Below are 26,665 nucleotides of genomic sequence, written 5' to 3' on the forward strand. Positions count from 1 at the left end.
ATGTTCAAAACTATTCTCCAGTACTACAACTGAAAGGCATTGATTCTTCTTCTGTCATCCTTTGTCATTGTCCAGTTCTTTGATACATAACACGTAATTGTGAAGATCATGCCCTGGATCAGGAGCACCTTAGTCTCCAGACTGATATTCTTGCTCTTCAACACTCTGGAAAAGCCTTTGACAGCAGATTTTCCCAGTGCAATTTGTCTTCTGATTTCCTGACCACTAGTGTCAAGAGTGTTGATTGTAGATCTGCACAAGCTGAGATTAACAACAATCTCAGTCTCTTCCCCATCTATCAAGATGGCGCCAAATGGCACAATGGTGAGAATCTTGGTTTTCTTGATGTTGAGCTTCAATATGGACCTTTTGCAGCAAATGCTTCAGGTACTTCTCAGTTTCAGCAAGTAAGCTTATATCATTAGCATAACACAGGTTGTTGATAAGTTTTTCTCCAGTTCTGATGCCACATTCCTCCTCATAAAGTCCAGCCTCCAGGATTATCTGTTCCACATATAGATTGATTCGCATATGCACAATCAAGTGCTCTGGGTTTCCTTGGTTGTATTTTAAAGAAATGACCACAAACTTCTCATGGACATTCACACCTGCCTAGAAGTTCTACTTGCATTTTGCAGTAAGTTTTAACTCTCAGCCTACAAAATGATGATTTCTCAAAGTTTTCTCTATTTTACTCCCCCTTTAATGAGCAAATAGAAGTAATCAGAAAGGATAGAACGCATGTTCCTACATCAAAAGTACAATCTTCCCATATATACCTATGCATCCTCAAGTCTTCCCAGACTTACAGAGTATGATAAACTGCAGAATTGCCCTTAGCTTTTTTTTTTGACACCTTATGATTTGTAATAGGTACAACATACAATACTGCAGCATGTCATGTATGTAGTAATGTAAGCTGCTGTGATCATTCTATTATCAATCCCCAAAGACAAACAAAGGTTAAGTTTAGAGAGATACTGATAATAAAACCAAAGTGAAACCCATTGCTATAGAGTAGTTACTGACTCACAGCAACCCTGAGGGACAGCGCAGAGCTATAGCCCACAGGATTTCCTTGGCTGTATGAGCTTGAATCTATCAGGGATAGAGGATGAGGCAGGACCAGGCAAGGTTCTGATCTGTTGTTCATAGGGTCGCTATGAGTCGTGGCAGACTTGATGACACCTAATGACAACAATAACAACAAATCCTCCTGTACTCCTTGAGCTTTCTGCTGCTGAATGGTTTAACCCACTAGGCCTTTAGTTAGCAGCTGAACGCTGTGACCACAGCACCCAGTGCTCCTTCCAGTGATAAAGACAGAAAATAACGAAAGTGAAAAAAAAAATTACTTATGCAAGATTTAACTAAGGACAATTGTTGGAAAAGAACTCCGCTGTCAGCTGAGGACTTCCTGTATTCTGTTTTCTTTCCTGTCAAAAGTAAAGAAGTACCTCTGCTCTTAGCAAAGACAATCCCTCAGTTTTGCTCTGGTTCCTTTAAGAAGTTTATAGCTATAGTTCTTCTTTACCTTCTGCATAACATATTTCTCTTTTACTGGATCATTCCTATGAAATTACAAATAGGCTTTAGGAATCCTCATCTTGAAAAACTTTTCCCTTAAGCACACAATCACTTATAGTTACCATCCCATTTCTCCACTCTGTTCATACAAACCAATATAAAATTAAAATAAATGGGGGGGGGAAGCATTATTTACATTTGCTGTCTCCATTTTATCTCGTATCTTGAGTCCCTTTCTAATTTGGCTTTCAATTTCATTGAACCTGAAGAATCAAATATCTTTATACCATAAAATTTTATGTAGATTCTTTATTTTCTTCACTTTTTTAAAATATCTCAGAAGAGTGGACACACCACACACTCTTTTTACCCTATTGTACCGAGCTGAATGGCACCCTTCAAAATTCATGTTCCCACTTGTTAGGTGCTGTCAAGTGGACTACTGACTTACAGTAACTCTATGATTAATGGATCTAGACATTGGCCAATCCCTTGTCTTCCTTATCATCTCCGAATACTTGGGCCTATTGTTATAGTACTTTGTCAAGCTATCTCATTGAAGATCTTCTTCTTTTTCATTGACCTTCTTTCTTTATAAGCATAAAGTCCTTTCCCAAGAACCAGTTTCTCCTAACAAAACCAAAATACGTGAGATGAAACTTCAGCACCCTTGCTGCCAACAAGCACCCTGGGCTGCACTTCTCCAAGACAAATATTTGTTTATTTTTGGCAGTCCATGGGATATTCAGTTCTCTTCTCCACCACCACAGCTCAAAGGCATTGGTTCCTTTTCTGTCACCTTTACTCACTGTCCATCTTTCAGATGTAGAACAAGTAACTGGAAAGACAATGTCTTGAATCAGATGCACCTTAGTCTTTGAACTGACATCATTGCTCCTCAACACCTTGGCAAGGTCCTTTACAGACGATTTACCCACTATAATACACCTTTTGACTTCCTTTTTTTTTTAAGCGTAAAAATGTTCTAATTTTTTTCATTGTTGAATATTTTCTTCCCCCTGGCCCAGCCCTCCCTGCAATGTATCCCTTGTTTCAGATTGTTGCCATATATATAATGCCTAATCATATACATTTCATCTGATCTAAAGTAGTGTTCATTATCTATCCACTCTTTTCCCATTCTCTCCCCAACCCCCCCATGTCTATACTAATTTATAACAGTGGTGTTATGCAGTATTTGTGCTTGTGTGACAGAGATTATCTGACTCAGCATAAGGTCCTCCAGGCTCACCATGTTGTGTAATGTTTTATGAGTTCACTTTTTCCAATGCTGCGTACTATTTCATTGTGTGAATATACCACAGTTTTTCTCTCCATTCATTTATTGATGGGCACTTGGGGTGCTTTCATCTATTTGCTATTGTGAATAATGTAGCAATAAACATAAGTGTGCATACATCTGTTTGAACTGTGGCTTGGTTTCTTTAGTGTATATTCCCACTAGTGGAATTGCTGAGTCAAATGTTATATTTCTATTTCTAACTTTTTGAGAAAGTGCCAGACTGCCTTCCATAGTGGCTGTACCATTTTGCATTCCCACCAGCAGGGAATGAAAATTCTAATCTTTCCACAACCTTGCCAGCATTTGCTGTTCACTGGCCTGTTGAACTTTGCTATTGTTGCAGGGTCTTTTGATTTCTCGGCTGCTAGTGTCAAGGGTATTGATTATGGATCCAACAAGATGGAATCATTACTAACATCAATCTTTTATTCATCTATCATGAGGCTTAAGGTTGAGATGTAATCTATATTGAAGGCTGTAGTCCTTGATCTTCTACAGTAAATGCTTCAAGTTTTCCTCACCTTCAGCAAAGGTTATGTCATCTGCAAAATGTAGGTTGTTGATGAGTTTTCCTCTAATCCTGATGTCACATTCTTCTTCACAGTGTCCAACCTCTTGCATGATTTTCTCGGCATACAGACTGAATAGATAGGGAAACAGGATATAGCCCTCATGCACACACCTGCCTTGCTTTTAAACCATGCAGTGTCCCCTTGCTCTATTCTGACAACAGTTTCTTGGTCTAAGCATAAGTTTTGCATGAGCACAATGAAGTGTTTTGCAATTCCCATTCTTCTCAATGTTAGCCATAATTTGCTATGATCCACATCATCAAATACCTTTCCATAGTCAACAAAAGACAGATATCCTGCATGGCTAAGCACAATTGATAACAGTGCATCTAAATTCCAAAATCAATCTCCATAATAGTCTATGTGTTTCCTATTGCCAAAGGGGCCCTTTAGAGTAGTGAGAGATCTTTACCCTGAAACCTACAGCATCCCTTTTCAGCAGGAAGTAGCTAAGAGAATACGCCATCCCCTTTTCCTTATGAATCAGGGTGACATCTCTTTCAGGGAGGAGAGATAGGGAATGGCAAAGGACACACTGACAAAGGAGATTAATCAGAACTGGCTTTGACAAGCACTGTGGCAACTGGACAATTAAAACAGACTTTCAAGGGGGGAAAGAAGAACGAACTGGGGAGGAGGGTAGAGAAAACAGTGCAACAATGAATGAATGAATGAAAAGCCAAAATCTCTGTAAATGTTCATTAAAATTAATAAAATTTAATAATTACCCCCCCCCCAAAAAAAAGGACAGATATCCTTCTGGTATTCTCTGCTTTCACATCCACTGTTGTTGTGGGCCTTCAAGGTGGAACTGACCCTTAGGTGAAGTGACGTATAGCTCACCTGACAGCATGTTTTCAGAGAAAAGTAATCACACAGAAGTAGACTGCCAAAGGAAAAAAAAGAAGTAGTAGGCTGCCCATCCTCTTGTGGAGCAGCCAGTGGATTTGAACAACATGCCTTTGGAATTGCAGCACAGCTTCTTACCACTCAGCCACTAGAGCTCTCCTTCAAGTTCACTAGAGCCTCTAAACATGATCTTACGTGAACAGAGTCTTTCAAAATGGAATCAAGTTATGACGAGGTTGGGTCCTAACTGAATGACTGGGGTCCTTTTAAGAAGAGGGAAATTTGGACTCAGAATATATGGCAAGAAAATGAGCATGTAAAGATGGAGGCAGAGTTGAAAGGTAGGATGTCACCATCAGAGGAACACTAAGGATTGCTAGCAATGACAAGAACAGAAAGATTTTCCCCTAAAACGGTTAGAGGAACCATGACCCTACTGACATCTTTATTTCCAACTGTGAGTGGTGGTTTATTCTGTCGTATATTGGGTAACTAAGATTTGAAGCTGACTTCATGGCAACTAACACAACTACCACCTTCAAAACTGTGAGAAAATACATTTATCTTGCCTTGATCCACCCAATTTGTAGTAATTTGCTAAGGGAGCCTTATTGTTATGTTCTGTCAAGTCATTTGACACACTCATAGAGACCCTATGTACAAGAGCCCTAAACCTTGTGCTAACCCCACTGTCTCTGACACACCTACTCCTATTACCCCAGTCACTGAATAGATCCATTTCATTGAGAGTCTTCCTCTCTTGTGCTGTCTCTCCACCATCCCAAACCTGACGTCCCTCTCCAAGAACTGGTCTCTCCTCGCAACATGTCCAAAATATGTCAGATGAAGCTTCAGAATCCTTGACTGCAAGGAGCAGCTTGGTTTCACACTCTCTAGGATAAACCTGTTTGTTCTCCTAGCAGTCCATGGTATAGTCAACACTATTCTCCAGCACCACAGCTCAAAGGCATCAATTTCTATCATCCCTAGTCACTGTCCAGCTCTCTGATGCATAGCACACAACTGCAAAGATTACGGCTTGGATCAGGTGCACCTTAGTCTCCAGCCCGACATTGTTGCTTTTCAGTACTCTGGAGAGGTCCCTTACAGCTGACTTTCCCAATGCAATTCAGCTCTTGATTTCCTGGCTGCTGGTACCAAGAGTTTTGATTGTGGAACCAAGCAAACTAAAACTGTTAAAAATCTCAATCTTTTCACCATCCATAATGATGCTGCCAATTGGCCCAGTGGTGAGAATTTTTATTTTCTTGATGTTGAGGTACAATTCATATTGAAGGCTGCAGTCCTTGACCTTCTGCAGTAAATGCTTCAGGCCTTCCTCAGTTTCAGCAAGCAGGGTTGTATCATCTGCATAATGCAGGTTGTTGATGAAGCTTCCTCCAATCCTGATGCCACATTCTTCCTTGTACAGCCCAGAGTCCCAGATGATCTGTTCTGCATACAGATTGAAAAGGTATGGAGACAGGATACATCCCTGGTGGACAACCTTCATGATTTTGAACCATGCAATATCTCCTTGCTCTGTTCTGAAGACTGTCTCTTGGTTAAAGTATAGGTTTCACTTAAGTACAATCACATGTTCTGGGATTCCCACTCTTCTCAGAGTCAACCACAGTTTGTTGTGATCCACAAAGTCAAAAAAGCCTTTGCATAGTCAATGAAACACAGATAGACATTCCTCTGGTACTCTCTGCTTTCTGCCAAGACCTATCTAACATTAGCTATAATATCCCTAGTAGTACCATGGCCTAGCCTGCACGTCTGGAAAATGAATATACATGCTTTCCTGTTTTTCTCGACCCTTCTGCCTCTTCGTTTCCATTGCCAGCTCCTCATCCTAAGTCTGATGATTGGTCACGGGGTTCTTCTCCCAGTGATTTAACTTAGAACCAGGACTTTAAATATCATTGACACTTTATAGACTCTCAATTTTGTATGTGACATTTCTATTTTGTTATCAAATAGGCCTCTCTAACTTAATATCAGTACACTTGCTTTATGTATCTGAGCATTAGTTTGAGTTCTCTTATCTTCTACCTATTAATCTACTCCATTAATCAGTCTACTGATTCTACCTTCTCTCCCAGCCTCCTTGTCCAAATAATCCTAATTTCTTATCTGAATTAAAACAGAAGTGTCCTAAGCAATCTCCCTGCTTCTATTCTTGCCCTCCAAAATCTACTCTTCCCTTAAAATGTTTTAACACAGAATTGTATTCATGATACTCATGCTTACAGCTCTCCAACGACTTATATTTAAAATAAAAAGGAAATTCTTTATCTAGGCTTATAAGACTTTTTATGATTCAGGCCCTCCCTGACTTTTCCTTCTTTTTTTTTTTAAGGTTTTATTGTAACTTTCCCTGTTGTTTCACATTTTATTACCCTTTCTCTGCCCTTCTCCAAGCTCTCTCTGCAATGCACCCCTTGTTCCAGACTGTCATTTATTACCCTTTCTCTGCCCTTCTCCAAGCTCTCTCTGCAATGCACCCCTTGTTCCAGACTGTTGTACATATAATACCTAATCATACATTCCTTTCACCGGTTCTTCCCCTTATCTGATCTAATGCAGTATTCATTATCTATCTACTCTTTTCTCATTCTCTCCCCAACCCCCATGTCCCAAGTCTGTTCTATTTTATAACACCTTCCTAACTTTTCAACTTCTTATTTCCTTACTTACTAAGCTCCAACTACACTGGGTTTCTTTCTGTCCTCAATTTGCCAAATTTTCCTTTTTCTAAAGGCCTATATCCTGGCTATTCCCTCTACTTAGGCTTCTTTTACTCCTGATAATTATGCTATTGGCTGCTTCTTGTCATTCAAAACTCAGCTTAAATATCACCCGCTTAGCAAGGTTCTTTCTTTCTAAAATTGTCCTCCCCAAGCCCACAAAGCTAGTCATTAAATAGCTTATTACCTTAATTAGTTTCTTTATAGCACTTATAAAAGTTATGTTCTGTATTTGTTTACTTAGTTACTGTATGTCCTCTTCACATATTCTCATAATCAGATGATGAAGATGACACAGGCTAGGACAGCATTCAGATTTGTTCACAGGGTCGCTAGACTTGACAGCACCTAACAACAACTCTTCTTAGGAGAAGAAACTGTCTTTCCTGTCACTTCTACTCCCTAACGGCTACAATAGTTAACAGGTATGTAGTGAATATTTGTTGCATAAAAAGATGAAGCAGTTGAATGCTTAGGTGTACATGTATTGAAGTTGCTATAAAGTGTTCTCCAGGCTCTGTCCCATCGACATCTCAGGTACAACAGACTGAAATACTGTCTGGTCTTATGCCATCCTCACAGTCATTACTATGTTTTGAGTTCATTGTTACAGCCACAGGGATGTCTTTCTCCAGAGATTGGTCCGTCTTGGTAACATGACCACAACATGTGAGACGAAGGCTTACCATCTTTGCTCCTAAGAAGTGTCCTGGCTGTACCTCTTCCTGGATAGAGTTGCTCATTATTCTGGCAGTCCGTGTTATAATCCACTCTTTGCTAACACCATATAATTTAAAGGCTTCAAATCTTTGTTGTTGTTAGGGGTCATCAAGTGGCCTGTGACCCCTAATGATCCTATGTTTATACCACCACACCTACTCCCATAACCCCAGGTACTGTGTCAATTCATCTCATCCCAGGTCTTCCTCTCCTGCACTGTCCCTGTACTCTCCCAAGCACGATGTCTTTCTCCAAGAACTGGTCCTTCCTGGCCACATGACCAAAGTATGTGAGATGGAGCTTCAAAATCTGTGCTTACAAGGAGTAGCCTGGTTTCATCCTCTCCAAGGAAGACGTATTTTCTTGGCAGTCCATGGTATGTTCAGTTCACTTCTCCAGAACCACAACTCAAAGGCATCAGTTGTTCTTCTGTTAGGCTTAGTCACTGTTCAGCTTTGATGAATGATGCAAGTAATTGCAAAGACCATGTTCTGGATCAGGTGTGTCATAGTCTCCAGACTGACATAATTTCTCTTTAGCACTTTAGAGAAGTGCCTGACAGCAGATTTCCCTAATGCAAATAGTCTTTTGATTTCCTGATTACTGGTGCCAAGAGTGTTGACTGTGGAGCCGAACAAGCTGAAATTGTTAACTACCTTAATTTTGTCTCTATCATGGTGCTGCTAATCGGCCCAGTGATGAGAATTTTTGTCTTCTTGTTGTTGAGCTTTAATTCATATTGAAGAGTAAAGGACTTGACCTTCTGCAGGAAACAGTTCAGGTCCTCCTCAGTTCCAATTTTGTCATCTGCATCTGTGATTCTAAATCTTTAGTCTTCCTTATTAGCTACCCAGCTTTTGCATGCATATGTAATAAAAAAAGACAATGGCTTGAGTCAGATGCACCTTAGTTCTTAAAGTGACACCTTTTTAATATGTTAGAGAGTTTTCCGGGAGCTGATTTGTCCAGTTGTTTAACTGCTTGATTGTTGCTTCCATGAATGTTGACTGTAGAACCAAGTAAAATGAAATCTTTGACAATTTATTCCTGTCCCTCCCATTTGTCAGGGCTACTTATAAGCTTAATTAAAATTTTTTATGTTGAAGTGTAATCCATACTGATACAATCTTTGATCTTCAGAAGTATTTCAAGTCCTCTTTATTTTTAGCAAGTAAGGCTGTTAATGAGTCTGTCTTTAACCATGATGCTGTGTACTTCATATTCAGTTTTTCAGACATTTGCTCAGAAGACTGAATAAGTATGATGAAAGAATACAACCCTGACACATATCTTTTATAATCATAAACTAAGCAGTATCCCTTCTTGTTCTACAACTGCCTCTTAGTCTACTTTATGCTATTTGTTAGTTAGGTGCTACTGAATCAACTACAACTGACAGCAATCCCAAGAAAAACAGATGGTAACTCTGTCTGATCCTGCTCCATCTATGCAGCCTCCACCATGCTCAAACCCACTGTAGCAGTTACCATGTCAGAGATGAGTTCATATGTTTAGGTATTGGTGACAAATGCTAACAGATGCTAACAACTAATAAATATGCATTTTGTTGGAAAAAGATATTTTTAATCTTATTTGGAAATGATTCATCCAAATTAGAAAGGTCTGCTGTTGCACAATAATACACAATATAATCTTTTGACGACCTATGGTCGTCTTTCAACAGTAAGTAGCTAATTCCTTCCTCAGTAATTTTTATATAAAATTCATAAGCAAATAACAATTTTTACTTTTATCATATTAATTCGAAAGCTCAAGAGTAAAGATACACTGTTTTGTTTTTTAAAAAAAGTCTCATTTAGTGAATAGCTTTGGGCTGGTTTTTATTTGGCTGGTATTTGTTTTCTGAATTTTGATGCCACGGATCTTAAACATTTTGTCTGAATGAGTGTGCTCTCTGATTTTAAGCCCAGATGTATATGCCTCTCAATCTTGTAATTAAAAGGTTTTTTAATATATTATTGTTTTTTTTTAGCGACAAAGTAAAAAGTATATACTTTGTGATATAAAAGATTCATCTATATATCTCAAAACATTTTTTCTTTTTAAGATAATTTATTTTACTTATACAACACAATTTTTCTGAGGCTCCTGGGTTATGATTAGCTGAATAATTGAAGAATTACACAAACAGTAAGATAGCTCACAGCAATCTATTCAATAGGATTCATATATATACACACACACACATACATACATATAAACATATACACATATACACACACACACACACATATATTAGGTCCTTTATAATATGGTTCCAATTAAAAATATAATACAATGTATAACTAGGTAGAATTGGTAGCTATTAACAATTTTAGCCTAAATGAGGTTTATTCTGACAAGCTTTTTTTTTTTTTAGGAAAAACTAACCATTAGGTGAAAATGATAGCTACTGATAAATGTTTCCTTAGGCTAATATCTGAAAAGAAAGCCATCCTTTTCTCCTGTGTAACAAATGGAATTTATTAATTAGGTCTCTCAGTTTACATGCTGGCTACATTTGGCAAAGTCCAGTCCTCACCAAAAATAGTAACAACCTGCTCTGGATGGTAATCAAGCAGCACGTCTATTTTTGGCTGCAACATTTGAAATTCCAAATGCCAGTTGTCATAGAACTGAACCTTAAATGGCATTAAGTATAATGATCTGATTCAAAGAGAGAGAATACAAAGATTCTGTCCCTTGTACAAGGTTCTCTTAAATCATTGGTTTCTTTATCCTAAAAGAGCAAAATGCTTTAGTCTTATTAAGTAAGTTCCTGTTTAACCTTACCATACTGTCATGGATTTAATTGTTGGATTATGGATTTAAACCCATAGAATTGGTGTTCATTTGTCTAGGCCATGGTATTCAGTGTGTATTTTGACAATTACACAAAGCTGGGAGTCAGCAGCCCTGTGATGATGTAGTCATCCCTCCATTCTGTTACCTGAGGTAATTAGCCTCCATTTTGCAATGCCTTGTAAATCTTGACCATCACAGAATTAGATTATGTTAATAAGGTGGAAGGATGTTTGCTATATTAATGAGACAAGATTAGGGTGAGATGCAACATCCTTCCTCAGGGATAGCTCTGCTCCCATGTGAGGGGGTTGAGATGGCACAACAAACGTGGGATGCAGTCTCCACTCTTTTTTATTTTACAAGAGATTAAGGGTTGAGAAAGTAGGACAGGGACCTGACTACCATCAGGAAAGAAGAGCCAGCAGTGGAGCATGTCCTTTGGATCCAGAGATCTTGGGGTCGAGAATACCCTAAACCTAGAGGAAGACTGATGCCAAGACACAAGGAGAACTCCAAGGAGAGCCAGGCTCACAGATGTTGAAAGATGACAAAGACCTTTTCCCAGAGCTGACACAGAGAGGGAGAGAGCGAGAGAGCGTGAGCATCTTCCACTACAGCTGGTGACCTGAATTTGGACTTCCAGCTTCCTAAACTATGAGTGAATAAATTCCCACTTGTTAAAGCCATCCACTTGTGGTATTGCACAGTTACAGCAGTACAAGATTGCTATGAGGCTACCTAAATGGCCTAAAGAACCTTAGACTGGAACAACAGGGAAGGATATAAATTCCACTGCAATTTATTACATTACTCTAAGTTCCTATTTATTCAGTATTTCAAATTGTTCAGGTTTCTATTAGTTGTTTGGTTTCAGTTGGGTTTGTTTTGTGGTTTTTTTTTTAAATTCTTACCTGTCTCTGAGTGTGCTGGGACCAAGGTAAGGGTACTGATTTTCTTTGAGTTTTCCTTTGATAAGATGGTCCAGAGTCTCATGTAGGAAAGGTTGATGCTGTGTATATACATTTTCTACTCCCTAAGACAAAGGAAAATGGTTACATTATTTTAGGGCAATTCACATCAGAAAAGAACACATATTCATCATAAATTTCATGAGATAAAGTCAAACAGGGATTTTAGGAGACTGGAAAATTATTCTCATTACCCAGAAATATCCCATTCTCATAAAAAACACTCTGTAAACAGCAAACAACAAATGCTGGAGAGGTTGTGGAGAAACTGGAACACTTATTCACTGTTGGTGGGAATGTAAAATGGTCCAGCCACTATGTAAGGCTGTATGGTGTTTTCACAAAAAGTTGCAAATAGAAATACCATTTGACCCAGCAATTCCACTATTGGGGATATACCTCAAAGAAACCAGAACTGCCACCAGAGCAGATATATGCACACCCATGTTTATTGCGGCCCATGTTTATTGCAGCTTTGTTCACAATAACAAAGAGTTGGAAACAACCTAAGTGCTCATCAACAAATGAATGGCTAGAGAAGCTGTGGTATATTTACACAATGGAATACTACACAGCATTGAAAAACAAGGAACTCATGAAATAATATACAAAATGGATGACCCTGGAGGACATTATGCTGAGTGAAATACCTAGTCACAAAAAAAAAAACACTGCATAGTGCCACTGTTGTAAAACATGACTGACATAGGGGTAGGGGGAGACTGAGAAAGATAGGATAAATAATGTATACTGCATTGAAACAGATGAGAGAGAGAGAGAACTGTTTAAAATGTATTAGGCATTATTATCATGACATGAGTCCAGAAAGAAGGCTGCATAGTGGAGTGAAAGTAGGGGGAGGGATTGTTTAACAATGAAGGAATTTTTCTTTTACTTTTCAAAGAGAAGAACGAACTGGAGGGGAGGGGTGGGAAAGGAGAAAAGCACAACAATGAATGACTGGAAATCCAAAATCTCTGTAAATTTCATTAAAATTAAGAGTAATAATAGTAATAAAAAGAAACAAAACAAAACAAAAACACTCTGCAATTACTATAAGGGAATTAAAAAAAAAGGGGGTGAGTTGTCCAAATCTATAATCTCTTCACTACCTGTCACCCTTTTTTTTTACATATTAAAAGAGCAGTACCACACATAAAGAATCATGTAGAAAACCAGACTTGGAACATTCAGCAAAATTTTTAAAACCCCTAAATTCAGGAAACAAGAAAAAAGAAAACAAGGAAAGCTAACATATTAAAACTAACATTTGACAAATTTAAGAAAAGATAGTACTTTTTAAATACCTTAGTTATTTGCTTCATCCTAAATTTCCTCCAAAGATAAATTGCCTAGCAAATTTTAAATTATAAACAAATGAAATTAAATAGCTGTGACTAATAGAATTGTGTATGTTTTTACTCTTGGGTAGTTCCTGGAAATCTCCAGTTATTTCCTGTCCAGCTATTTGGTCAGATATTGTTACTACTCCAATATAGAAAGTACTATTAATGAAGAACTTTCCAGAGGATGTCTGCTTTAATTTAATTGATCTAGTAATCAGAAACAGTCCTGAAGTTCCTCGGAAGATCATGCTCATTCACTCACAGCCTCATTGGCTTTTCAGCTAGGAAAATACAGAGGTATACCTTCAATCCTTTGAGGAACTGTTTGGTGATAGCCACAGCATCTTTGGGGCTGAAGAGATCACTTCCTCTGACCCGTTTACCACCATATTCCACAACTGCAGACACGAGCTATAAAAATAAGAGAAGCAACCTTTCATTGCTTGGGGAATCAGGAAGCTCATTTCATAAGCAATGATTTCTGTATTTCTGTGAATAAAAAGAATATGATTAGTCATATGTCGAAGCTAAGAATTTAACTCAGTTGGTACCTGTTAACTGAGGTGGTACCTGTTTGGTGGGCTTATTTTGTAAGTTTAGTTACCTTTCGATACTTCTCAGAAACACCTTTATTCCTGAGGTCCATCATTAGCCCTGGCACACTGTTGCTGCTGTGTCGCTCGTAATGTAGAGCATAAAGCATCACCAGGCGCACAGCATCAAATTCCGTCACTTTGGGGTTCTGGAGGAGCCGCTTTACATTCTGGAAAAAACCCAGAGAACTGATTTTTAGCTCCTTGTTTCAGTAATCTGTTGTACCATGTTTGAGATTTAGTAATTACTGAATGTTTTTGTTGAATGCCGTTGAGTCGAGCACAACTCATAGTGACCCTATGAACAAAAGACCTGAAGCCTTTCTATAAACCATTGTCATTTCTCAAAGTTCAGAGAGTTTCCAGAGGTATGTGGTTTAGGAATTGGATGTCACTCCTGCTCAGTTCATGCTTGATATGATAATTAGGGATATATACAAGTAAAAAATTTAGCAACTGCCTCAAATACTAGAGAAAAGAAGAAATAAGTCCTAATTATAATTGTTGTAAAACAAGTATGACTTTAACTATGGATAGTTTATCTTTTCTTTTCAACAGCCTGAGTTGTAACTGAGGTGTTTTGGCGGCATAGTGGATCACACACTGTGCTGCTAATCAAGAGGTCAATGAGGGGGAAGGGGGGGTTGACCACTAGCTGTTCTACAGTACAAAGACTGACACTCTTCCAGTAAAGATTTATAGCCTCAAAAACCTAATAGATTACCCCAGTCACCGAATCAATCCATCTCATAGAGGGTCTTCCCCTCCTGCGCTGTCCCTCCACCCTCCCAAGCATGATGTCCCTCTCCAAGGACCCGTCCCTCCCGGCAACATGTCCAAAGTATGTCAGACGAAGCCCCAGAATCCTTGCCTCCAAGGAGTAGCTTGGTTTAATCCTCTCCAAGATGAATCTGTTTGTTTTCCTGGCAGTCCATGGTACATTCAGTACTCTTCTCCAGCACCACAGCTCAAAGGCATCAACTCTCCTTCCGTCCTCCCTAGTCACTGTCCAACTCTCTGATGCACAACAAGCGATTGCAAAGACCATGGCCTGTATCAGGCGCACCTTAGTCTCCAGAGAGACACCGTTGCTTCTGAGTACTTTAGAGAGGTCCCTAACAGAAGACTTTCCCATCGCGATACGCTTTTTTATTTCCTGACTGCTGGTGCCAAGAGTGTTGACTGTGGAGCCGAGCAAACTGAAGCTGTGAACAATCTCAATCTCTTCGCCATCCATCCTGACGCTCAATAGGTCCAGTGGTGAGAATCTTTGTCTTCTTGACATTGAGCCTCAATCCATACTGAAGGCTGCAGTCCTTGACCCTCCGCAGCAAGTGCATGAGGTCCTCCTCAGTTTCAGTTCACTTAATAAAACTACTACTTATTCTTGATATTAATGACTTGTCAGTAAAATGGAGACAAGGTGATAAATTTTTACATAGGAGGGCACAGCTTAATCTGTAAGAATCTTCAGAAATAACTTCGTCTCAACATAATAGAAACATCAAAGTAGGTTGTTATGTGCCGTTGAGTCGCCTGCAACTCTATATACAACAGCCCTAAAACCTGCTCTATCCCTCGCCAATCTTATTGTCTCTGACACACCTACCACCATTACCCCAGTGACTGAATCAACCCATCTCATCGAGGGTCTTCTTCTCCTGTGCTGTCATTCCAACCATGATGTCCCTTCTCCAAGGACTGATCCCACCTTGCAACATGCTCAAAGTATGTCAGACGATGAAGCTTCTGAATCCTTGCCTCCAAGGAGCATCCTGGCTTCACCCTTTCCAGGATGAACTTGTTTGTTCTCGCAGCAGTATATGATATATTTAATACTCTTCTCAGCACCACAGCTCAAAGGCCTCAACTCTCTTTCTATCATCCCTAGTCATTGTCCAGCTGTCTGATGCATAGCAAGTAATTGTAAAGACTATGGCTTCTATCAGGTATGCCTTAGTCTCCAGACCGACATCTCTATACTTCAGTACTTTGGAAAGGTCTCTGACAGCAGACTTTCCCAATGCAATTCGGTGGCTTAATGGCAAGAATCTGTGCTGCAAACCTGAAACATGCAGTTTGAATCCACTAGCTACTCTGCAGAAGAAAGATGGGCATTTTTCTCCTTTGCAGTTACTGCCTCTGAAAGCCCACTGGAGGCTCAGCTATGGGTCAGTTCCAACCCGACATACAACAAACAGCAACAGTCTCTAAATTAACAAGAGCAAGAGCCAATGGTAATGAAGGGAAAAGTTCAAGCTGCACTGAAGGCACTGGTAAAAAAATAAGGCCCCAGTTATTAATGGGATATCAACTGACATGTTTGAACTAACAGATGCAGCCCTGGATATGCTCACCAGTTTGTGCCTGGAAATTTGGAGGACAGCTGCCTGGTCAATGATTATAAGAGGCCCATATCTCAAGAAAGGGGAATCAACAGGACGTGAAATTATCCAACAATATCATTAATACATGCAAACAAAATATTGGTGAAGACCATCCAAAATTGGTTAGAACTGAGAGAAAACTTAATGATATCAGATGGATCTTGACTGAAAGCAGAAAAGACCAGAAGAAGGTCTGTATTTTACAGACAATGCAAAGGCATTTGAATTGCTGTGAATCACAACAAATTGTGGCTAACATTGAGAAGAATGGAAATCCCAAAACAATTACACTCATACAAAACTATACCTAGAACAAAAACCTGTTGGATGAACAAAGCAAGAGAATACTACATAGTTTAAAATGTACTGGCGGTGGAGGGAGGATTGTATACCAATGAAAGAATTTTTCTTTTACTTTTCAAAGAGAAGAGTGAACTAGGGGAGTGGGGTGGGCAAGAAGAAAGAGGCAACAATGAATTAATGGAAATACAAAATCTTTGTACATTAAAATTAATAAAATAAAATTTAAGAGAAAGTGCAGCCAGAGTACTCCTTGGAGCAAATTTTGTCTCACATACTATGGACTTGTTAGTAGAAGGGGTTATTCCTTGGAAAGGTCTATCGTGCTTGGAAGGGTGAAGGGTCAGCGAAAGAGGGGAAGAACAAGACGTATTGTTACAACGACTGAAGCAATCAATAGGCTCAAATGGGCCAGAGATGATGAAGAGATGGCACAAGATAGGACAGGGTGCAGATCTACTTACTGTTCAGAGGGTCACTATGACTCTTACTCAACTCACCTAAAAGCAACAACAATACCTAACACTTAGCCCTTAACAGCAACAACAACAGACATTTCTAAACAAAATATTTAAGATCTTAAGGCAGGTACTGACAACAAGGGGAGACAGAAGAAACATCTCCTTTTTTTAAATTTTTATATTTAAGATTTTCTATATATTAAAGATTTGTATTTGTTATGCAGCAGAACACATAATCTGATGCAAGCCAACAAATACCTTTGAGACTCTTCTAAGTGTAAGTTACCATGTCAGGAACTTCAGGGATTGTAGAGATGAGTCAGACACAGTTCCTGTCTTCAACGTGCTCACTGGCAATGGTAGAGGATGGAGAAGAAACTAGGATAGTTATCCTTCAACAAAGCATGTTCCTTTAATGCACTATTCACGAGCATTTTCTCTGCTCCCATAAAGATAACAGCCTAGAAAATCCTATGCACAGTTCTACCTGGTCATTTAAGTTCTGTAGGCAACAACAAGAAGAAGAAGCTATGTGGGGAAGGGGCAAGTACAAATTCATCTGCAGTAAAAAGTACAACAAAACAACAAATTAATTGATGAAGAAGGTCCTCTACATTTTATATTTTTCATTTTGAGGAAACTACACTCTACAAGAAGCAAATAATTCTACAGACCTTACCTGGAAGAAAAGGAACCAGGTTGCAAAGGACTGATCTGGTCTTATTTCTAGGTACAAAAGTCAATGGGTACAGAACTGCTAATTAAGGCTCTGATTACAAAGTCATTTGGACTTTAAAGCAGTATGCTTAAAACCCTATTTTCTCTGTAATCATTATTTTTAGTGTATGATTTTGCAGAATATGAGGTTTTTCAGGAACACATATGTGGTGTTATAACAGAAACATACGCACGCATAAAACAAGACAAAATAACAAAAAGCTGAAATTCAGTGCAATGGAGGGGGTGAAAAGAGAAGAGAAAATACATCTGGTTGCTAAAAAAAATCAGGAAACAGTGCATAGAGGTTGTAACAGTTGCAAAAGACCCTAAAAAATCAAGAAGAGTTGGAATTAATCTGAGAGACAGGAAGATGATGCTATTAATGTTTTTTTTAGGTGACACTGAATAGAGAAGGACTCGCAGTGACCTTATGAACAACAGATCTAAACCCTGGCCTATCCAGTGCCATTCTCCACATATCCGACATACTTGAGAGCCCACAGCTGCAGTCAGTGTGTCAATCCTTCTTGTGCGGGTCTTCCTCTCCTTTCTGAACCCTCTACCTTTCCAACTATGATGTTCCTTTCTAAGGAATAGCCTCTCCCAACAACATGCTCGAAGTATGTGAGCTGAAGCTTCACCATCCTTGCCTCCAACAAACACTCTGGTTGCAGTTTTTCTAAGACATATCTGTTCTTTTGGCAGTCCCTGTGATGTTCAGTACTCTTCTCTAAAACCACAATTCAAAGGGATAAATTCTTCTACCACCCTTATTCACTATACAGCTTTCAGCTGCATCGCAAGTGATTTAAAAGACCATGGCATGAATCAAGCATACCTTAGTTTTTTACACTGACATCATTGCTCCTTATACTCCTGATATTATTAATAGGAATATGGAAACCATAGGAAGAAATGGCTTGGAGTGAAAGACACTTTGAAGGTACTGGATTCTGGGGACACAATAACATCTGCATGATATTTTGTAATTTATGTCTTCATGTACCTTATCTGAATATCCCATGGTTTGCCAAAAGAACAAACACATACGTCTTAGAGAACAAATAGGCTGCTCTTTAGAGACAAGGATGATGAAGCTTCATTTCATATACTTTGGGCATGTTGTTATGAACAGCCAGGCCTTGGAAAAAGATATTATGCTTGGAAAGGCAGAAAGTAAGAGAAAGAGAGGAAGACCCTCCACAAGATGGACTGACACAGTGACTATAACAATGGGTTCAAGTATATCAGAGATGATGAAGATGGCACAGGACAGCACAAGGTTCAGATCTACTGTTTATAGGGTTGCCATGAGTGATCGTCAATTTGATGGTACCCCCCCACCTCCTCCTCTTTTAGTATTCTATAATCATGTCAAATATGTCTAAGAACTTTTCTGCTCATATTGGAAAAGGACTGTGATAAAATGGGGCAATTCCTAGTTAGTTCTCAATCAGAACACTGTTTGAATGCATGGCTTAGATTAACACTTCATGATCATCCTTTATCCTTAAGGGATCTAGAGATCCCTTAAGACCTATATTTGTAGAAAAATGCAGAGCACACATTTATTCATATGCATGATGAATGAATGGCTGAGTCTGGTTGTCTAGTCTGAAGGGAGTTGTGTTGCTAACCCAAAGGAGACACGTCTCTAGTGATTTGAATCCACCAGTGGCTCCAAGAAAGAAAGGCAGGCAATCTCCTCCTGTATAATTTTTCAGCCTCCAAAAATCTGCTGGAGGGTCAGCTACAAGTTGGTTCCAATTCAACAGCAATGAGGAGAGGTGATTAATTAATACAGGATAATTATGAGTTGAAACAGACTCAATAACGATTGGCTTTATTTGGTTTTCAATTAATAAAAATTCCTTTTTTATTTTTTCTTTTCTAGATAGCAGCCACTGAACACAGTCTATTTAGAATGATCTATTCAAACGATCTACTGATCTCTGTATTTACTCTAGAATATCTACTATAATGTGTAGATATTTCAGCATACAAATTATTGTTGTTGTTAGGAGCTGCTGGGTTGACATAAGTCAGAGTGATTTCATGAACATGAACCACAGATTAAAATCTTGACCCACCAACAGACACATGAAGAAATGCTCAAAATCACTGATGAGTGAGATGCAAACACTCTGAAAGACAGTTTAGTGTTTCCTCAAAAAGCTGAACATAGAGATTCTGTATGACCCAGCTATTCCACTACTAGAAATACACCCCAAGGAAATTAGAAGTGAGACACAACTGAAGATCTGCACACCCAGGTTCACAATAGAGATAATTACCATTGCAAGAAGATAGAAACAGCCCAAATTGTCCAACCACAACTGAATGGACTGAGAAACTGTGGTACATTCACACAATGGAATAATACTATGCAGCACTCAGGAACAATGATTTGGAAAAATACTACAAAACTTGGGAGAGAATGGAGAACATTATGCTGAGTGAACTAACTCAGTCTCATCAGGTCTTACTACAGAAGACCATTATTGTAAAAATACAAGGATAAATAGTAAAACATATATGGGGACCCAAGAGGGGAAGGGGCTGGAGCAGAGGGGTGAGGATGGGTAGGAGAGAAACCATTGGGTTCCACAGTTTGGTAGGTGGAGGGAGAGGGTGAAGGAAATGGGAAGGATCCAGGAAGGACCTGAAAAGAGTGGGTAACAATGGGCAAGGTCCAATGGTGACTGATTTTATAAAACATAATGCATGGGAATAATTACATGAAACACAATGTGAATGAAGAATAGTATAAAACACAATGCATACGAACTTTGTGAGTAAGCCATTATAAAATTTTTTTTAAAAAATCTTGCTCTATCCTCACAACCTCCTCCACATTCAAGCTCCGAGCTGCAGTTACAGGTCAGTCTATCTTGTTGAGGATCTTCCTCTCTGTTGTTGACTCTATCTTTCCAAGCATGATCAATCAATTTCATACTATTAGTAACTACATATACATACACATTTTCTATGTTTCTCAATTAATTTGGCCTCAGGTTAAAGTGACATGTATTTCCATGGGGTACCTCTCTGGCGTGGCTCCTCATAAAGACGTAATATTTAATGTATTACTCTAGAAGCCAATCTTTCCCATTTGAATTTACTAAATTTCTGGTGACCTGCCTTTGCACTTTAAAGTAAATCTGACATACCCAATTTGTCACATAACTGAGTATGAGAAAAATGTTTAAGAAGACAACAGTTAAAAATTGTCCCCAGAATGCTACTATTCATCTAGCCCTAATCAAAGAAGAGGGAAAGAAAAATGCTCTTTGGAAGGAACACCCATATACAGTCTATCAATGAGAAAATTACTCTTTTCTGATATTTAGAGATTATTCTATTTTTTTTAAATTGTTTTTTTGGTTTGGTACTTTTCTTTGGTCCCTAGTAAGACCATTAAATACCACATGATGATGTACCAAATTTGGAAACTACTGTATCCAGTTAAAAAGGACACCAGCAATCAAATTTTTGCTTTAATTTAACCAAATAATTAACACTATCCCTTCCTTGATATCTACTATTATACATTCAATAAAGAGCATTTTATGCCACCAGATTTGAGCAGGATGGAGCTAGCAGAGGTTCCAAACATGCTGGTATGCTAAAACTGAATGTAATCTCACTATTGAGAGAATAGTGTTAGTTTGTCCAGCAAAAATGATCAGAAAAGTAGCTAGGACCCCATTCTACTGACTGGCAACTAACTCTAGGTCAGCATGTTTTTGTTTTTTTTAATTTTATTTTTTTTACAGCATGTTTTCTTAATGACTGTTGCTGTTGTGTACCATTAAGTCAGAAATGATTCATAACTGACCTTCCTAGTGGGTTTTCAGAGGCAGTAAGTCACATGGAAAGAGACCGCCCATCTTTCTCCCACAGAGCTGCTGGTGAGTTTGAATGGGTGCCTTTGGGTTGGCAGCATAATTCCTTACCACTAAGCCATCAGAGCTCCCTGTGCTGTGTGCTGTGGGGTCGGAATCCTCCCATAACTGACCCTCCAGGTCCAGGTTTTCAGAGGCACAAGAGACTGCCCATCCTTCTCCCACAGAGAAGCTGGTGGATTCGAAATGCATGCTTAGGCAACATAAAATTTAGCTATGCAGCATTTCTTCTGCTTGTCAACACTATTTCATTAATAAGCCCTAGTTTTATGTTGGTTTAACACAGAAAGAGTTCTTTTTTCTTTTTAAATGGTCAAAGTAAAATTGTCCACTCAATATCTCCCAAATAATTTTATTATTGCAATTAGAAGGTAAAAACTCTCAAAAAAACAAAAACCCTTTTTGAAACCAAGGAGAGACCCAAGGCGGTCAATGGATTAAAAAAACATGTCCTGGATGCCATAAAGAAAGTAGAAAGTCCTCTCACATACCTATAATGCTATCAGTTAACGTTTGTTAAATGTTACAATATCAGGTCCAAAAGTGTTTTGCAGATATTAGCTAACAATCCCTGGAAATAATTTGGGAAGTAGTACTATTAATTTTACACATTTTACTGAGGGCTAGAGTAGCTATATGTATTTTAAAATACAAACCTCCCAAGGCACAAGCTCTTAGTTACTACACTATACCATTTCAAGTATGATTTTTCCCAACAAGTATTTATTGAGCATTACTATGTGTTTATCAACAAGATGACAGGAAATCTCTTACCCATAGTCTGCAAAGGAGCCAGCAGTAAAACAGACAGGGTCCTCACCACTAATGATAAGAGAACATAGGAGGGGGAGAAAGCAAACAAATGTCTCACTTTGGGAAGATGTTTCTCTTTATGTTGTTGTTGTTGTTATGTGCCGTCGAGTCGCTTGCGACTCACAGCGACCCTATGTACAACAGCCCTAAACTCCGCTCTGTCCTGTGCCAATCGCACTGCCTCCGACACTCCCATCCCAATTATCCCAGTCACTGAATCAATCCACCTCATAGAGGGCCTTCCTCTCCTGCGCCGTCCCTCCACCCTCCCAAGCATGATGTCCCTCTCCAAGGACCGGTCCCTCCTCACAATATGTCCAAAGTATGTTAGACGGAGCCTCTTTATAGTATAAAATATTTCCTTTAACAATCAAATGAATCTCTTTTTCCGGGAATGGATCTATTTCTTTGTTGTGTGCATGGGGGTGCTATGAGTTGGAGCAGATCTGACAACACCTAAAAACACTGCACTTTCATCCCAGTGAGATTCTTAATCATTCTTTGTTAGCCTGTAGGCAACTTTTTAGAAGTTGCAGTACTTTATAGGTTAATATTTAGTATAGATGAGCATTTTTCCCCCTCACCATGACAGCTGCTATTCAACAAAGCAAATTCTATCTTACTGAAAAACCTCAATTCATTGCTTCATGACGCATTATCTTCTAAGGTCAAGCCAAGGAATGTTATAACTCATCAAGGGGTCATGACCCCAGCGTCCACTCATTATCAAACAAAAGTTCTGTTCATGGATTATTTAAATCAGCTGTCAGGGAAATCCTTTATGACAAGGAGTTTAAATCAATCGCTCATTGTAAAATTCCAATACCCTGCATAAGAAAACATTCAAAAGATAGATTTTTAAACCATAAACTAGATCAGAAGTCCAGTTCATAGTTTACAAGTGAATAAAAAAAATAAGATTTTAGGCATGGAATTACAGAAACTTTTCCCCAGCTGCTTGTCATATAGAAGGGAGATACCATTAAAGATGTTAGAATCTGCTTATGATTAAAGTTCAGTTTTATTGTTTTAAGGAGAAAAAGTAAATTATAAACATAAAGTTAAATTTACTTGCAAGGCAGATAAAAATCTCGAGTTTTTAGAAGCATTCCATTAAGAAGCAGAAAACTCAACATATTGACATAAACAAAATTCTATTAGGCCCATAAAACAACTATAAACTGGTCTTTAATAGTGTTGTTTAAAGTAAGTAAAATAATTATGATAGATTTCTATAAAGGAAAACTATGGAGTAATTTTAAAAAATGAGTGAGTCTTTAGGTTTTTAAAAAGTCTCAGAGATACAAGTTTAAATAGAATAATAAAATTCAGAACTGTGTAGATTGTATGGCATCATTTAAATTAAACAGAGAAAAACAGACAATATAAAGTTTGCCCATCTACAGAATAAATGTTAGACTGCAAACATATTTACTACCTATCCTTTTTACCAGATATTATCTATTTAAGAATTATAATTTAATACAATTAAAAAATTAATAAAGTATTCTTAGATATGACATGAAAACACAAGCAACTAAAGACAGATAAACTACATTAATGAAAATGAAACGCTTCTGTTCTAGAAAAGTCTTTAACAATGAAGTAAAGGGAGAAAACTTCTAGGACTCATATAAAAAGAAAAGGTTTGGTGTACAAGTCGCTGTCTGTACCTCAGTTCTCATTTTCTCAGGGTATAGTCCAAGCAGTGGAATAGCTAGGTCATATGGAATTTCTATGTTCAGCTTTTTGAGGAAACACTAAACATCCTTCCAAAGTGGTTGTACCATTTTACAATCCTACATGCCCAACCACAATGTAATGGACTGAGAAATAATGGTACATCCACACAATGGGAGACCATGCAGCACGCAGGAGCAGTGATTTTGTAAATTACTAACACTGAAGGAACTGGAGAGCATTATGCTATGAGAATGAACTCAGTCTCCTAAAGACAATACTGTATCAGACCATTATTGTAGAAGGAATAGAGGATCCAAGGAGAGGGGTGGGGCTTAATCATAGGGTGGCACAATTTGATGGGTGGAGGGCAGGATAGGTAAAGGAAAGGGGAAAGATCCGGTGTGAAAAACAATGTATATGAACTTTGTATGTAAACCAGTATAAAATTTTTTTTAAAAAGGGAAAAGAAAAGGTTTAATATCTAGAAAATATAAAAGCAGCTATAACTTAACAACAAAAAGACAACCTGATCTAAAGACAGGCCAATGATTTGATTCTTGCCAAAGAATAAACACAAATGACCAATAAGCACATGAAACGATGCTCCACATTTTTAGCCAATGTATTCATTGCCAGCAAAGCAGAACTGACTCACAGCTAACACTTCATTGGGTTTCTGAGGCTGTAAATTGCACAGGAGGTGACTGTCCATCGTTCTCCTGCCATTATTCATTCAAAATTCAAACTTAAATTTATTGCCATCAAGTTGGATGGAATCAATTTCTAGCTGACTCTCCAATGAGTTTTCAGAGGCCCTAAATTCCAGGGGAGGAGTGTCCCTCTTCCTCCTGCAGAGCGGCTGGTGAGTTCAAAGAATCAGGGGAACCACCTTTGGGTTCATAGTACAACTCCCTGTGGACTATACCAAAAAAACCACAGTAAGATACCACTTCACTTCCATTAGGGTGGCTAAGATTTTTGGAAAAGATAATTTTTTAAAAAAGTCAAACCAAAACCCAGAAAACAACAAATGTTGGCAAGGATGTAGGAAAATGGGAAATCTTATCTAATACTGATAAGAAAGCAAAATGGTAGAGTTGCTATAGAAAATAATTCGGTGGGTTCTCAAAAAATTGACTATATAAGCAAGTAATTATACTCCTGGGTATACACCCAAGAGACCTTAAAGCAGCCATACAGACACATGTACACTTGTGCTCAATGAGACTCTATTTACAACAGCCAAAAGTCGAATACCAACCAAAATGTCAATCAACAGGTGAATGAGTAAAAAGAATGTCATACATACTTGGCCACAAAGAGAGTCTTGAGATATGCTCAACATGTATGAACCCTGAATTATACTTAAGTATACTTATATGAAGAAAAAAAATCGATTACAAAAGGACAAATATCTATTATCTCACTTATATAAAATATCTAGAATAAGCAAATATATTAGGACCAAATTTATTAATGACTACCAGGAGCAGAAGGAAGGTGGGGAAGGGAACGTCACAGTTCAGGAAAGTCCGAGCATCTGTTTGCTGTTATTGTTAGGTATGCCAGTAGACGACCACTCATAGCAACCTTATGAAAGAAAGGCGGATCTGAACCCTGCCCCATCCAGTGCCATCCTCATCATCTCTGCTACACATGAGCCCTTATTACAGTCACTGTGGAGTGATGGAAAAGTCTGAGAACAGATAAATGTGATGGATGCACATGATTAGTGTAATTAGTGTCACTCAACTATATATGTTAAAAAAAAGCTAAATTAGCAAATGAAATTGATCAAACATGCAATCAAGATGCATTAATAATAATGGGCGACTGGAATGCAAAAGTTGGGAACAGGGAAGAAGGATCAGTAGCTGGAAAACATGGGCTCGGTGAGAGAAATGAGGCTGGAGATAGAATGATAGAGTTCTGCACATTCAGTGATTTATTCATTGCAAATACCTTTTATAAGAAACATAAACGCAGGATATACACATGGATTTCACCTGATGGTATGCATAGGAATCAAATAGATTACATTTGTGGAAAGATTCGCTGGAGAAGCTCAGTATCAGCAGGGAAAACCAGGCCTGGTGCTGATTGTGGGACAGACAACCAACTACTCATATGCAAATTCAAGCTGAAGTTGAGGAAAATTAAGTCAAGTCCACGGGAACCAAGATTTGACCTTAAGTCTGTCCCACGCGAATTTCAAAATCATCTCAGGAACAGGTTTGAGGCCTTGAGCAAAAATAAGCATAGACCAAATAAGCTCTGGGAAGATATCAAGAAAATCGTCCATGAAGAATGCAAAAGATCATTACAAAGGCTAAAGAAGAAGAAAAGACCAAGACGGATGTCAGATGAGACCCTGAGTATTGCATTAGAGCGCCGAGAAGCCAAAGCTAAAGGAAGAAATCAAGAAATCAAAGAGCTGAATAGAAATTTTCAAAAGGCAGCTCGGGACGACTAAGCAAGATACTACAATGAAATGTGCAGAGAGCTGGAATCAGAAAATCAAAAGGGCCAGACTCGCTCAATGTTTCTTAAGCTGAAGGAGTTGAAAAACAAATTCAAGCCACAGGTGGCAATACTTAAAGGGATCCAGGGAGTATAAAAAGAAGATGGAAGGAGTACAAAGAGTCACTGCATCAGAAGGAATTGGCTGACACAGAGCAATTTCATGAAATAACATATGAGCAAGAACCTATGGTGATGAAGGAGGAAGTTCAAGTTGCTACGAAGGAATTGGTAAAAAAACAAGGCTCCAAGGACACCACTAAAATAGAAAACTATAGGCCAATATCTCTTATGAACATAGATGCAAAAATACTGAATAAAATCCTGGCCAATAGAATTCAACGATACATCAAAGAAATAATCCATCATGACCAAGTGGGCTTTATAACAGGTATGCAAGGGTGGGTCAACATAAGGAAAACAATCAATGTAATTCATCA

General features: G+C 38.5%; 1 protein-coding gene across 1 annotated transcript in view; it reads right to left on the minus strand.

Moving 5' to 3' along the window:
- The window catches only part of VPS45 (vacuolar protein sorting 45 homolog (S. cerevisiae)), a 138,859-nt gene that overhangs the window by 82,302 nt on the left and 29,892 nt on the right, over positions 1-26,665 (minus strand). The window contains exons 11-13 of the mRNA XM_006902225.1: positions 13,448-13,606; positions 13,147-13,254; positions 11,441-11,562 (exon numbers count right to left, since the gene is read on the minus strand). Of these exons, the coding sequence (XP_006902287.1) occupies positions 11,441-11,562; positions 13,147-13,254; positions 13,448-13,606 (389 nt within the window). The remainder of the gene's footprint in view (positions 1-11,440; positions 11,563-13,146; positions 13,255-13,447; positions 13,607-26,665) is intronic.

The sequence above is a fragment of the Elephantulus edwardii genome, unplaced genomic scaffold (assembly GCF_000299155.1).
Source record: "Elephantulus edwardii isolate Elephantulus edwardi_28Jun2011 unplaced genomic scaffold, EleEdw1.0 scaffold00384, whole genome shotgun sequence".
NCBI classification, from domain to species: Eukaryota; Metazoa; Chordata; class Mammalia; order Macroscelidea; family Macroscelididae; genus Elephantulus; species Elephantulus edwardii.